General features: G+C 43.3%; 1 protein-coding gene and 1 long non-coding RNA gene across 2 annotated transcripts in view; one reads left to right on the top strand and one right to left on the bottom strand.

Moving 5' to 3' along the window:
- The window catches only part of LOC126948985 (uncharacterized), a 32,588-nt gene that overhangs the window by 4,737 nt on the left and 15,371 nt on the right, over positions 1 to 12,480 (bottom strand). The window lies entirely within an intron of this gene.
- Positions 1 to 12,480, top strand: part of IL5RA (interleukin 5 receptor subunit alpha) — a 44,482-nt gene that overhangs the window by 18,184 nt on the left and 13,818 nt on the right. Inside the window, exon 10 of the mRNA XM_050781409.1 lies at positions 173 to 311. Coding sequence (XP_050637366.1) covers positions 173 to 311 — 139 coding nt within the window. The remainder of the gene's footprint in view (positions 1 to 172; positions 312 to 12,480) is intronic.

Here is a 12,480-nt window from a genome sequence, read left to right as displayed (position 1 = left end):
ACACAGCAACACTGAAGCGCCTAGTATAAACGAATTGATATGTGCCCTGTTGATTTTAAATGGCTTGCTGAACAGTGAGTCACATGACCTATATAGGGCCTCCCATTCTGATAATTGGCAGAACTAAATTAGGTGTTTAGAGATTCTTATAATGCTATTTTTCCCCACTTAGATAGAAAAAATGATGACCAATGCATTCATCTCAATAATTGATGATCTTTCTAAGTATGATGTTCAAGTGAGAGCAGCAGTGAGCTCCATGTGCAGAGAGGCGGGGCTCTGGAGTGAGTGGAGCCAACCTATTTATGTGGGTAAGTAGCTTATGTTTATTTTACATTGGCAGCCTTCCTTGTGATCAAAGAAGGTAATCCCAGAAGTGTACACTTTCATTTGTGGGTCTTAAAATGGTTTCATATCTCTAATGTGACTCATTTTCTATTGGTCTACTGCCTTTCCAACCAGGAAATGAAGCCAAGTGAAGTTTAAGTGTCCAACCTTGTCATTAGCACCAACCCTCCTAGACCCGGTGCCTATTTTTTTTTTCCCAAATCTTGTTTCCAGTTTTATCCATGTTTTAAATTAAACTTTTTATTTTGAAATACTTAGACTCACATGCTGTGGGAAGAAAAAATAGAGATCCTGTGTCTATTTCATCCAGTTTTCCTCAAGGGTAACATCTTATAGAACTATAGTACAATAGTGGAATAGAATATTGGTGTTGGTAATCCAGATCTTACTGATTTCATCAATTTTATATGTCCTCATTTGTTTGTTTCTTTTTGGACCGAGTCTTGCTCTGTCACCCAGGTGGGAGTGCAGTGGCGCAATCTCAGCTCACTGCTACCTCTGCCTCTTGGGTTCAAGTGATTCTCCTGTCTCAGCCTCCCGTGTAGCTGGGACTACAGGCACATGCCATCACACCTGGCTAATTTTCATATTTTTAGTAGACACAGGGTTTCACCACGTTGGTCAGGCTGGTCTTGAACTCCTGACTTCAGGTGATCCAGTGGCCTCAGCCTCCCAAAGTGCTGGGATTACAGGCATGAGCCACTGTGCCCAGCCATATGTCCTCATTTGTATGTGTGTGTTTGGTTCTATGCAATTTTAGCACATGTTTAAATTCATGTACCCATCACCACAGTCAAATACAGAGCAGTTTCATCATCACCTGTTACCCTTTTATAAACACACCCATCTCTCTCTCCTCTCTTCTATCCCTGAACCCTGGCAACGACTAGTCTGTTCTCCATCTCTGTAATTTTCCCGTATCTAATTTTGACTTTATACTTTTTTTAAAAAAAGAAGATTCCAAAATTGAATAATCTACAGGGGCCCACAAAATCTGGATCTGTCCCTGAGCCTTCAGCCTAACAGATATAGAGTATCAAAAGGTCCATGCATCACCGGGCTCCTGTGTTAGCTCTGCAACTGTTTATGTTAGGACCAAATGGACTAGTTTGCTTGGCTAGTAAGATGGGCACCTTCTCTGTCAGTGAGATCCGTGAAGGATAATATACCCAATGGCAGCTATGGATGAAGGGGCACATTTCCAGTCTTACCCTGACACAGATGTCAATTCCACACCCAGGACATGTGGACTTGCACCTTGAAGACAGAAAATTCATACCCTGTGTTAGCCGGGTGCGATGGCTCACGCCTGTAATCCCAGCACTTTGGGAGGCCGAGGTGGGCAGATCACGAGGTCAGAAGATTGAGACCATCCTCAGTAATACTGTGACACCCCGTCTCTACTAAAAAAAAAAATTAGCCGGGCGTGGTGGTGGGCGCGGTGGCAGGCGCCTGTAGTCCCAGAAATTCAGGAGGCTGAGGCAGGAGAATGGTGTGAACCCAGGAGGCGGAGCTTGCAGTGAGCCCATCATGCCACTGCATTCCAGCCTGGGCGACGGAGCGAGACTCCGTCTCAAAAAAAAAAAAAAGAAAAGAAAAGAAAAGAAAATTCATACTCTGGCTATTACTCGGGTGTTTCCGGCAAGTCAGCATAGGCATTGTATGAGAGAAGGAAACAGTTAAAAAGCAACCAGTGTGTCTCATGTATATGATAAACCATGCAGCCTGGGGAGGCACACACATGTCGTCAACTGTTGCACTAGGTCTATAAGAGCATGAGATGGTGGGAAGAAGACTGGAGCCTTACATAGAAAGCCCAGGTTTAACATTCAGCCTTGACAAGGATTGATTGTGTATCGCCAGACAAATCATTTCTCTCTGTTTGCTAGGGTTCTCAAGATAAAGGAGATAACATCCAGCTTTCCTGCCCCACAGGGTATCTGAAATAAAAACAACTGCAGGGATAGCAGATTACATGTGTTTTTTTATTTTTATTTATTTATTTATTTATTTATTTATTTATTTATTTATTGCCAAGCACTATGGTAAATACATTATCTTAGTCCTATCAAAAAACTTGTTTGGAAAGTTTAGATAATTGGCTTAACTCTGTTCTGCATGGCCAACAAGTGGCAGGGATGGGGCTCTGACCCCAGATTAACTGACTTGATCTTACCTGATCTCTGGACACTCTGGCATGGTGGGACAGGATTCTGCAAGCTTTAAAGTGCTGGGTAGATTAAAGTCTTATTTAAGAGATCTAGGGGATGGGTGTGGTGTCTCACGCCTGTAATCCCAGCACTTTGGGAGGCCGAGAAGGGCGGATCATGAGGTCAGGAGATCAACACCATCCTGTCTCTACTAAAAATACAAAAAATTAGCTGGGCGTGGTGGTGCGCACCTGTAATCCCAGCTACTCGGGAGGCAGGAGAATCACTTGAACCCAGGAGGTGGAGGCTGCAGTGAGCCAAGATCACGCCACTGCACTCCAGCCTGGGCAACAGAGCTAGACTCTCCATCTCAAAAAAAACAAAACAAAACAAAACAAAAAAAAAGAGAAAAAGATCTTGGTAGCCAACCTTTGTGATTATGGGTGATCAAGTGTGTGGATGCTATCTCTCATGAATCCTATGAGGTATTCATTAACCATTGGAAGAGTATACATGGGAGAGATTTCGTTCAGGCACATGCCAAAATGTTCTACTATTTAATTCATTTGCTTACGCTATGGGGTGGGTCTTCAGGAAAGTCTTGGGCAGTGACCCATTAGCCCATGTGGAAATGACTCTGATCTGACACATAGAAGATAGGTTTCCATTGAAGACTGGGAAAGATAAGGAAAGGCCTAATAAATGGAGAACTGTTCTGAAACTGCCAGGGGGCTGGTCATGCTAAGTTAGTGAGTTCCCAAAGGAGAATAGCGTCCCCTAAAGTTGTGCAACACACAACCAGCTCAGCCTTAGAGGAGTAGCCGTCCCATCAATCAGAGAGACTTACAGGAGCATCATGAGCCTTCCTGGGGAGAGGGAACTGAAAGGACACTAAAAGGAAGTGAGAATGGGCAAAACTCACCTGCTTCACAATTCTGTTGAGACCAATCTTCCCCTCCCCTCCCTTCCTCCCTAGGTTGACACCCTCACCTAACTAACCAGCACACACAGGACTTTCCTCAACATGGCTCCATTTGCACAGGGAAAATTCATTCTGTTCCCCAGGAGAGAAACAAATATGAGAAGCATTCATCAGTCTCAGGGAATTTTTAACAAGGTCATTAATTTTGTCAAATGCCTAAGGTGGAAGTTTAATTTTTGTTACTTGAATTCAATAGACTTCTTTTTAAAAATGCTTTCTGTGACTCCCCAGGGGCACAAAACTCACTGGCTCAAAACTATTGCTATTTCTAAGTGTCTTCCCAACACCTCTCTCTATATATATTCAATTTGGGAGATTTTTAAATGCTGTCTAAAGAAACTTAAACCAAGATGATGGGCATCAAGGTCAGAACCCTGGATAAGAAGTGAGTTATGCTTTCTGAGTCTTTGACTTTTGAAGTTATAGTCAATGTTGCCTGCTGAGAATTTAGAACGTACAGGGTGAAATAGAAGCACTAGACATTCAGGACATCTAGGTTTTTAGCCACGGCTCTGCCAACGTCTAGCTCTATGATGTAAGCTAGAGATGACACGAGATAATATTTTGTGAGCAAAGTAATGAGAGACTGCTTAGAGTGCAGCATTGAGGATTCTGAGGCTAAATTTAGATTGTCAGAAGGAATCGTGATCTCCTGCCACCACCGCAGGGGACAGAGTGGTGACCAGCGTGACAGGGTTTTTCCACCCTGACCTGGTCGGTCTATACCTAACCTCTCTGGGCCCCAGCGTCCTCACCAGTAAAATATAAGTGCTGCACTACAAACCTGCTTCCATCTCTGCCATTCACGTTCACCTTCTCTGTACCACCCCACTGCAAAAGTGCTGAGAGTGAAATTGTGATCCATAATGAGCGCTTATTTTAAGCTTGTTTTTAATTTATTATTCACTCTCCACTTTAGAGCTCTCTCACCATTATTATTTCCTAAATAATACCTTCCTAGTTTGAATCTGGACTCATTATCGTTTCCCCCCAGGTGTACCTCGTTGCCATTATCTATAGCAAATCCCATTTCATTTACTGCCACCCTTTTCATGAAGATGAGCTGATTAATATTACTACTCACCTTATAAATCTATCCTTTCTGGAATTTACTCCTCGCTCAGTTTAGGATCATTAGTGAATTTAATCAATGTAGACTTTCCATTTTCATCAAGATGATTAATAAACATAATAGGAAGTCCAAGCCCCTCTGGGACATTTTGCATGGCTCTTTTTTATCCCTTGAGGATGCAGCAATAATTATGCTCAGCTAGAAGTCTATCAGGCGATTTTGCTGCTACATTCATTTCCTTTAAACACGCTCTCTCCTCTTTTGCCTTATCTTAAAAATAGCACGCTGCAGCCCTTCCATTCCATTTTACGCCAAGACTCAACTCAAATATCACCCCTTTCTTAGACATTAATTCCCCCCCACCGTTATTTTAAAGTAAGAAAATGGAGGTCCTGAGATACTAAATGACTCAGTAGTTGCAAACAGCCAAGAAGTGGCTATTTATATGATTTTCTCAAATAGATGACATATGAGCCAATTAGTGAATTAGAATAGATTTGATTAACTAATTAACCCATTATAGCCCAAGGTTATTTCATTAAAAAAATGAGACACAGGGTAAGTTTTGATTGATGAGATAAGGGGAGCTGGGAGAGGAAGGGGGTGCTGTCCAGCTCTGTTGGTAAGGTCCCTGGCCAGCCAAGGGGCACAGGGGACAGCAGGGAGAGGGTATAATTAGCAAGTGAGTGCTCTTCGCTTGCTCTGAACAGTGCCTGATTGGCTCTCCTGTCCTAGAATTTCCAGAGCATGGAATTTTTTAAATTAAAAATAATTGTTTTATTTCAACAGCTTTAGGGGTACAAGTGGTTTTTGGTTACATGGATGACTTCTATAGTGGTTAAGTCTGGGCTTTTATTGTACCCATCAGCTGAATAGTTTGTATCATACCCAATAGGTAATTTTTCATCCCTCATGCTCCTCTCACCTTCTCCCCTTCTGAGTCTCCAGTGTTCATTACACCACTCTGTATGCTTCTGTGTACCCAAAACTTAGCTCCCATTTATGAGTGAGAACATGTGGTATTTAGTTTTTCGTTCCTGAGTTACTTTCCTTAGGGTAATGGCCTCTAATTCAATCCAAGTTGCTGCAAAAGACATTATTGCATTCTTTTTGTACAACTGAGTAGTATTTCATGGTGTATATTTACCATGTTTTCTTTATCCACTTATCGGTTGATAGGTACTTAGGGGGATTCTGTATCTTTGCAATTGTGAATTGTGCTATGATAAACATGCACCTTAGGCGTCTTTTTGATATAGTGACTTCTCCTTTGGAAGATTTCTCAAAAACTGAATGAGACCTACAATTTGATTCAGAATGTTTTTTTTAAGAGATGAGGGGTCTCACTATGTTGCCCACGCTGGTCTCAAACTCCTGGGCTCAAGCAATCCTCCTGCCTTAGCCTCCTGAGTAGTTGGGCCTATAGGCACATGCCACTGAGCTGGGCGGGAATTTTTTTTTATGGAAGTAGCAGTTTCACTTTATCAGTACTCGTTATCAACTGCCCTATGTCAGCTGGCTTCTCTGTCTTATCTTAAGAGCTAACTTCCCAATTTTCACATGTCTTTCTCCTTTTTAAACTTTCTTAACTTCCGATTCTTCTGTTCCTTTGTTATCTTTGCTGTCTCCTGTTTATCGAAACTTTTTGTTTCCTGACCCTGGTCTTCATGAAGCTGTGTGTTTTCTCAAGTCCATCACCTTCTCTTCTTTCCTCCATCCATGAAGCTCAAATGCCAAGTGTGAAACAAGGAATGATGAAAATAAATTTTCCCATGGTCATGTCCTTGCTTACGGAAAAGGAGAGTTATGTGGGTCTACCCTGCTCTTATTTCTGGCTGTGTCTTTGGTCAGGATCAGTGGTTCTGAGACCTGCTTCTTCTGTGACAGACCACAATCACTGCAATTGCCCTTCAAAGAAACGATGGGGTTTTGCTTTGACCTCACTGAAGGCAAAATTTGATGGCCAGGATCTATGCAATGATGCTACTGGGTTCCATTAAAAATGTATTTTATTTAAAGCTTTCTTTAGTCTTGAGATGCATGGCACCTACACCCGGGGGAGTTGAAGAAGACTCAGCACAGTTTTCAGATCACTCAGTCACGAGGTCACAGCAGACAGGAGCACCTGCTGCCCCCAGCAGCTCCTTAAACATAGAGATGTGTTGCTCATAGGAAATATTGGCCTTTGCTTTCCTCTCAAGAGTTTGAGCTGGTGGGGTGGGTGTCTCAGAGTCCTGTGACACAGCCTAGAATCTGTTAGGACTTAATGAAAATGGGTTGAGATAGGGTATCAGGGTGGCCTATGGGAATATGGGCTGGAAGGAAGGCCACCCCAGAGAAACTCCTGTGCCTTTTCCTTTTGACTTGACATTCATGGGCTGATGTATGAGGTGACTTCGTACCTTTGTCCTGGGCACCTGGAATCAAAAACTGGAGTCACCTTTGGGACCATCAAATACATCTTCATTTTCTAGTTTGCCTGCATTGTGCCAAGGTCCCGCAGCTCCAACCTGATTCCTTGGACTCTGACTCCTACCTGGAGCTCTGATCCCTTCTCTCTGTCTCTCCTTATCCCATCCCTCTCCTTCAGCAACTTTTCCTTGTTAAATTCTCACACTATGGTGACACGAGGAGAAAGATGAAAGGGAAATGTTGTAGAAGGGTCCACATGAGCTATCCCCAGGCCTTCCAAAATAATCTTGCAAAACTCTTGTGAGGTTTGAGATGGGAGCCTCCGGGTCTATACTGTAGCAAAAATTGCTTAAAAGGAACAAGAGTTGACCCAGTAACAACATGAAAGACCCACTTAGGCTGACTTAAGACTAACACAGCTTATTGTGGTTCTGGTTTTCCTGTGTAGACAGATGGCTTGGTCACACTGCTTCCTTTTGTCCAGCCTGGTTAGAACCCACCTGGCAGCCCCATTTGTTCCCACCAGCGGAGCAGGACTGCCTCACCCCAGTGGTCATCCCACTGGCCTGAAGGAGGGTTAACAGGGGCCTTTCAGATTTCATCTCCAACTGCCAGGAGCAGGGAGTTCCCACAGCGCTTTCAGGCACAGCCACCTCTATTGGTGTTTGCACTTCCCTTCTAGGCATACATTCTGCCTCATGGTGGGATGGCAGCTTGGGGGAGGGAGGGACTCTGTCAGGGGGCCAGCTCCTGTGCAGGACATATTCACCTACATCATCTTATTTATCATCACATACATGATTTCCTAATCACCCAGGTGAGAAAACAGATGCAGACAGGTGAAGGAACTGCTGGAAGCTACACAGATAGTAAGTGGGACACCTGGGTTTGGAATCCACCCAGAGGACTGGCTCCACACCTGGGTTCTTTTTGAGATGTTCCATGGCCCTGGTGGTTATTACTCCAGCCAGGGAAACTGAGGCTGGAGGATGGGCCAAGCTCAGGCAGAGGGGCTGGGGGCTGTGAAAGCAGGAAGCTCTGCCAGCTCTTGACCTTGTCAGTCTCCATCCAGACAAGCCATTGGGAATGAAGTTAGTTTCTTCAGGCCGTTCTTGTCTAAATGTTCCTGTCCAAGTTCTTCATAATGTTCATTAACATGAACATTATGAACCCTAAATCCTTGAAGGGCAGGAACTTCCATTTCTCTTCCTCAGTATCTGGAATATTTGGTGTGTGTTTATTTCTCCTGACCTGAGTTTATCATTCTGCATTTTGGGAATTCTGATAGCACTCCAATTTTGGCCTCGCTTTGATGAAAGGGAAATTATCTTGATGAATTTGTTGACACAATGCTTTTCATCCTAATCGTAATTACAATAAGTAATATTTATTGATCACCTATGTACCAGCACTGTGCTAAGCACTTCACATGTGTTAATTTATTCAGTCCATCTCCCTGTTTTATAATGCAGGACATAGAAGCTGGAGAGGCTACCCTGCTGAAGGTCACTTTGGTAGCAAGTGGCAGAACTAGGGCTAAACCTCTGGGGTTTTTTTTGTTTGGTTTTGTTTTGTTTTGTTTTTAATAAGATAGAGTCTCGCTCTGTCCCCCAGGCTGGAGTGCAATCACACAATGATCCCGGCTCACTGCAGCCTCCACCTCCCATGGGGGTTCAAGCAATTCTCCTGCCTCAGCCACCAGAGTAGCTGGAATTACTCACACCATCACGCCCGGCTAATTTTGTATCTTTAGTAGAGACAGGATTTCACCATGTTGGCCAGGCTGATCTTGAACTCCTGACTTCAAGTGATCCACCCACCTTGGCTGCCCAAAGTGCTGGGATTGCAGGCCTGAGCCACCACACTCAGTCTAGGACTAAACTTCTTTATCCCTTGTTGCTTACTTCTATGTGATGACCACATGCTCTGCAGCCAGCTTTCATCTGCTTTAGCAGGTTGATAAAACAGGCCCAGCAGCCCCTTACAGGGAAGAAAATTCTGGGTTGCTTGGGGGGCCCTAGAAGGTACATGGCCCTTGGTGCTTTGTGGGAAAGCCTGCAGAGAAGAAGACTGCCATGAGGAATTCCCCTCTCAACTTCATCAAGTCTAGTCCTACTGGGGGATAATGCAAACAAGCAGTAAACTTAACAAGCAGTAAAATTAACTGCAGTGAACCATCCAGTTAATCCTGAATGCACACACAAATACATGCATGCACACAAATACATGCATGATGCACACAAATACACACATGTACACAAATACACAGTCTCCATTTCCTCTCTCTATTCAGTTCATTCAAGCCCAGTTCCACCAGATGAAGATAGTGCTGGTTGTGTGTGTTTGATCTGGGTCCTTCACTACTCTACACATTTTGTTCACTGAAGCTGCATTTTGCTGTCCTCTTTTTATTTCTCTAAACCAGGTACCTCCCACAGTCCATTTGACAGCTGCCTCGAAAGCTCACTCACCCAAAAGGTCTGCTTCTGACTTGCTTGCACTGGGAGCCTGTGATCTGGTTTGGGGTGCTCATTCATGAATGATGCCACAGTCTCCCCTCCAACCAGAGGCAAGTCACAGGAAGCTAGTTAAACCCTGTATCATAGACTACCATATTAACATCCTCTCAATTATCCAACCCTGTTGGTGCCATTTGAACTTCTCTCAGCACCTGCTGGTTCTAAAAACACAGCAGGCCTGCTCCGTTGGAAGCATCCCATCAATTTACTAATTAGCTCCTGGAAACCTATTGTTGAGTCTGAAATCAGATTCAAAATCAATATGTAAGCACTGAAAGTTCATACTTACATGCACAATTTAAGGTGGAACAGGCTTCCAAATCAAATTTACCTCCTAAGAGCTATTAGTGTAAACCTCATAGATCATAGAGCAAGAGAGACTGCAGCCCTAAAAGGGAAGTGGCTTGACAAAACTCCCAGAGGCAGAGCTGGGACTAGTTTGGGTGCAATACCTGGAGTCCTTCTGCCCTCTGTGTTGCCACTGTCTCAGCCCACCTGCACCCCATGTCCCACTCCATATACATTCTAGGGTCATAGAAGAATAGCAGACTATTGGCTTCTTTGCAAGGTCAAATGGTTAAGATGTCAAAAATAATGGAAACTGAGGTCCCCAGACACCAGAAACTGAATTTCCCAAATGGTCTAAGTTAGCGATGCCTAAAAAGCACCCAGGAATCAAATAGGGAGTCTGGAGAGCTTGTCCTCCTTACAAGGACAGGCTGTGTGACTTCTTCTTTCTGAAACCCATTTTTGCATAACCAAATGGCAGTGCCCATTGATTTCTTGAAAAGAAACATCTGTGACTTCCTTTTTAATGGCAAGAAAGGTATTCTCCTTGAGTCAGAGAAAAGAGCCATATTACCTGGAAATACATTTTGTTTTTAAAATCTCCAAGGTTGGAGACCCCAGAATTCAAACTAAGACTACATTGTGGGATCTCCCAACTTTTAAAGTATTGAAATTCTTAATCATTTTGACCCAAAGAATGTATGCTCTCAGTGGGATCTTCTCTCCTTGCTCTACTTTCAGCAAAACAGAGTAGGTGCTTACTTTAATTCACTAATCTACTGGGTGTTTTTTTTTTTTTTTTTTGGCATAAATAAGTAACTGACCACAAGTAATCCACAAGTAATTTCTACTTGGCAATGAGTACGTGAAAGCTTTTTCTTGCACAAAATTTTCCTGCCAATTTATATTTTCTTCAAGGAAAAGCTGACCTTGATTGTGTTCTCAGGGGTTAGTTCTGTTTTCAACTGGCTATAGGTGAGTAGCCCTAATGCATTTGGGGCAAGTGGAGAAGCCAGGCCAGGAGAAATGACTAATGTGCCAACTCCCTCCCGGCAGTGACCATGACTTTGCTTCTCACGTAGTACTTTGTATGCATCAATAACTTTTTTTCATTTAATGAAATAAAATCAGGGTTGCCTCTATATTTTTGCTAATTCAGTGAGAATCTTCGCTTATCAAAATGAGGGCTGAAGTGAATAACTCGAGAGTGGTTTAACTGAAAAGATTTTTGTAATCATGGTCAGAAGAAAACGGTACTGTTATCAGAACTTGCCATATCAGGCTAGGGGGTATTGCACAATTTAAGACCCAAACGTGACTGACAGTGTGACCCTGATAATTATTTACAACACTGCCCCTTCTTTCTGCAGGACCCATATTTTTTCTGTTGGTTTAACCTAGTTGTAAACAGGATAACATTTTTTCTGCTGATGTACCACTTGCTGAATTAGAATCCCGTGTCTCTGAACCTACAGTTTCTGAATGTGGTTATCGGGATACTTGCATAATGGTTACGAGCAGGGAATAGTTTGAGAGATGGAGCCATGAAGCAGGCTGAATGCCTTATTCAGGAAATCAGACTGGGAGATAAAGTAAGACAGTATTTGATTTGCTGGTATTTGTTTGTCCCAGCTACTCTTCACATTACCTAAGAGAGAATGCAGTAAAAACGAAGTCTAACAGAGCACTCAGCTCCCATCCAGAGAACTGAATATTAATCCTGGAACCATCGAGTATCTGTAGGATTTAGGAAAATAAAAGCTTTGCCACTTTAAGGGTCCATTTTCCATTATTTAACAAAATGTGGCGAATGCTTTTTTGTAAAACAATAGACATAAGTATATTTCAAAATAAAACTTGAAAAAAAAATAACTATAGCCATAGGGCTAGGCACAGTTGGTCACGCTTGTAATCTCAGCAGTTTGGGAGGCCAAAGCAGGAGAATTGCCTGAGTCTAGGAGCTTGAGACCAGCCTGGGCAACATACTGAGGCCCCATCTCTACAAAAGATTTTAAAAATTAGGTAGGCACGGTGATGCGCGCCTGTAGTCCCAGCTACTTGGGAGGCTAAGGCGAGAGGATTGCTTAAACCCAGGAGTCAGGATCTGCAGGGAGCTATGATCATGCCACTGCACTCCAGCCTGGGTGACAGAACAAGACTCTATCTCATATAAATAAATAAATAGTATAGTCATAGGTTTTTAATCAAGTGCTTCAGTCTCACCTAGAGTTTGGGGAATGTCAGGAGGAACGGTAGTTTGCAAAGCAGCCACCTTTAATTAGAGAAGCTGCCTGCACACTTAGCCTTATCAGGCAGCGGGGATGCAAACAATAGAACAGGGCTTCCCACCGTGAAGCACAGAGAGCTATAGGGATGATGCTCAGGAGAGTTCTCAAGGAAAAGCAATGCTTAGAATAAGTGAAGTGAAGTTCCTGTGTATTCAGTGTGCCCTCAGTTTTGCAGAGGGAGGGAGAGGAATGGGATTCCTGCATCAAGGCTAAGAGCACGGACTGTTTGGGCTCCCTCACTTCCTTGCTGGGTGGCCTGGGCTGACTTACTCTGTCCTTTTCTGCCTCAGTTCCTGCATCTGTACAGTGAGAATAATAGTGTCCATCTCAAAGCATCGCTGTGAGAATTGAGAATGTACGTGAAGCACTTTACACAGTATCTGGGCACCTAGAAGCACTCAGAAAAAGGGAATGTAAAAAT

Source organism: Macaca thibetana, chromosome 2 (assembly GCF_024542745.1).
Source record: "Macaca thibetana thibetana isolate TM-01 chromosome 2, ASM2454274v1, whole genome shotgun sequence".
NCBI classification, from domain to species: domain Eukaryota; kingdom Metazoa; phylum Chordata; class Mammalia; order Primates; family Cercopithecidae; genus Macaca; species Macaca thibetana.
The sequence above is the reverse complement of the archived record's forward strand: the minus strand, read 5'-3'. Positions and strand labels throughout refer to the sequence as shown.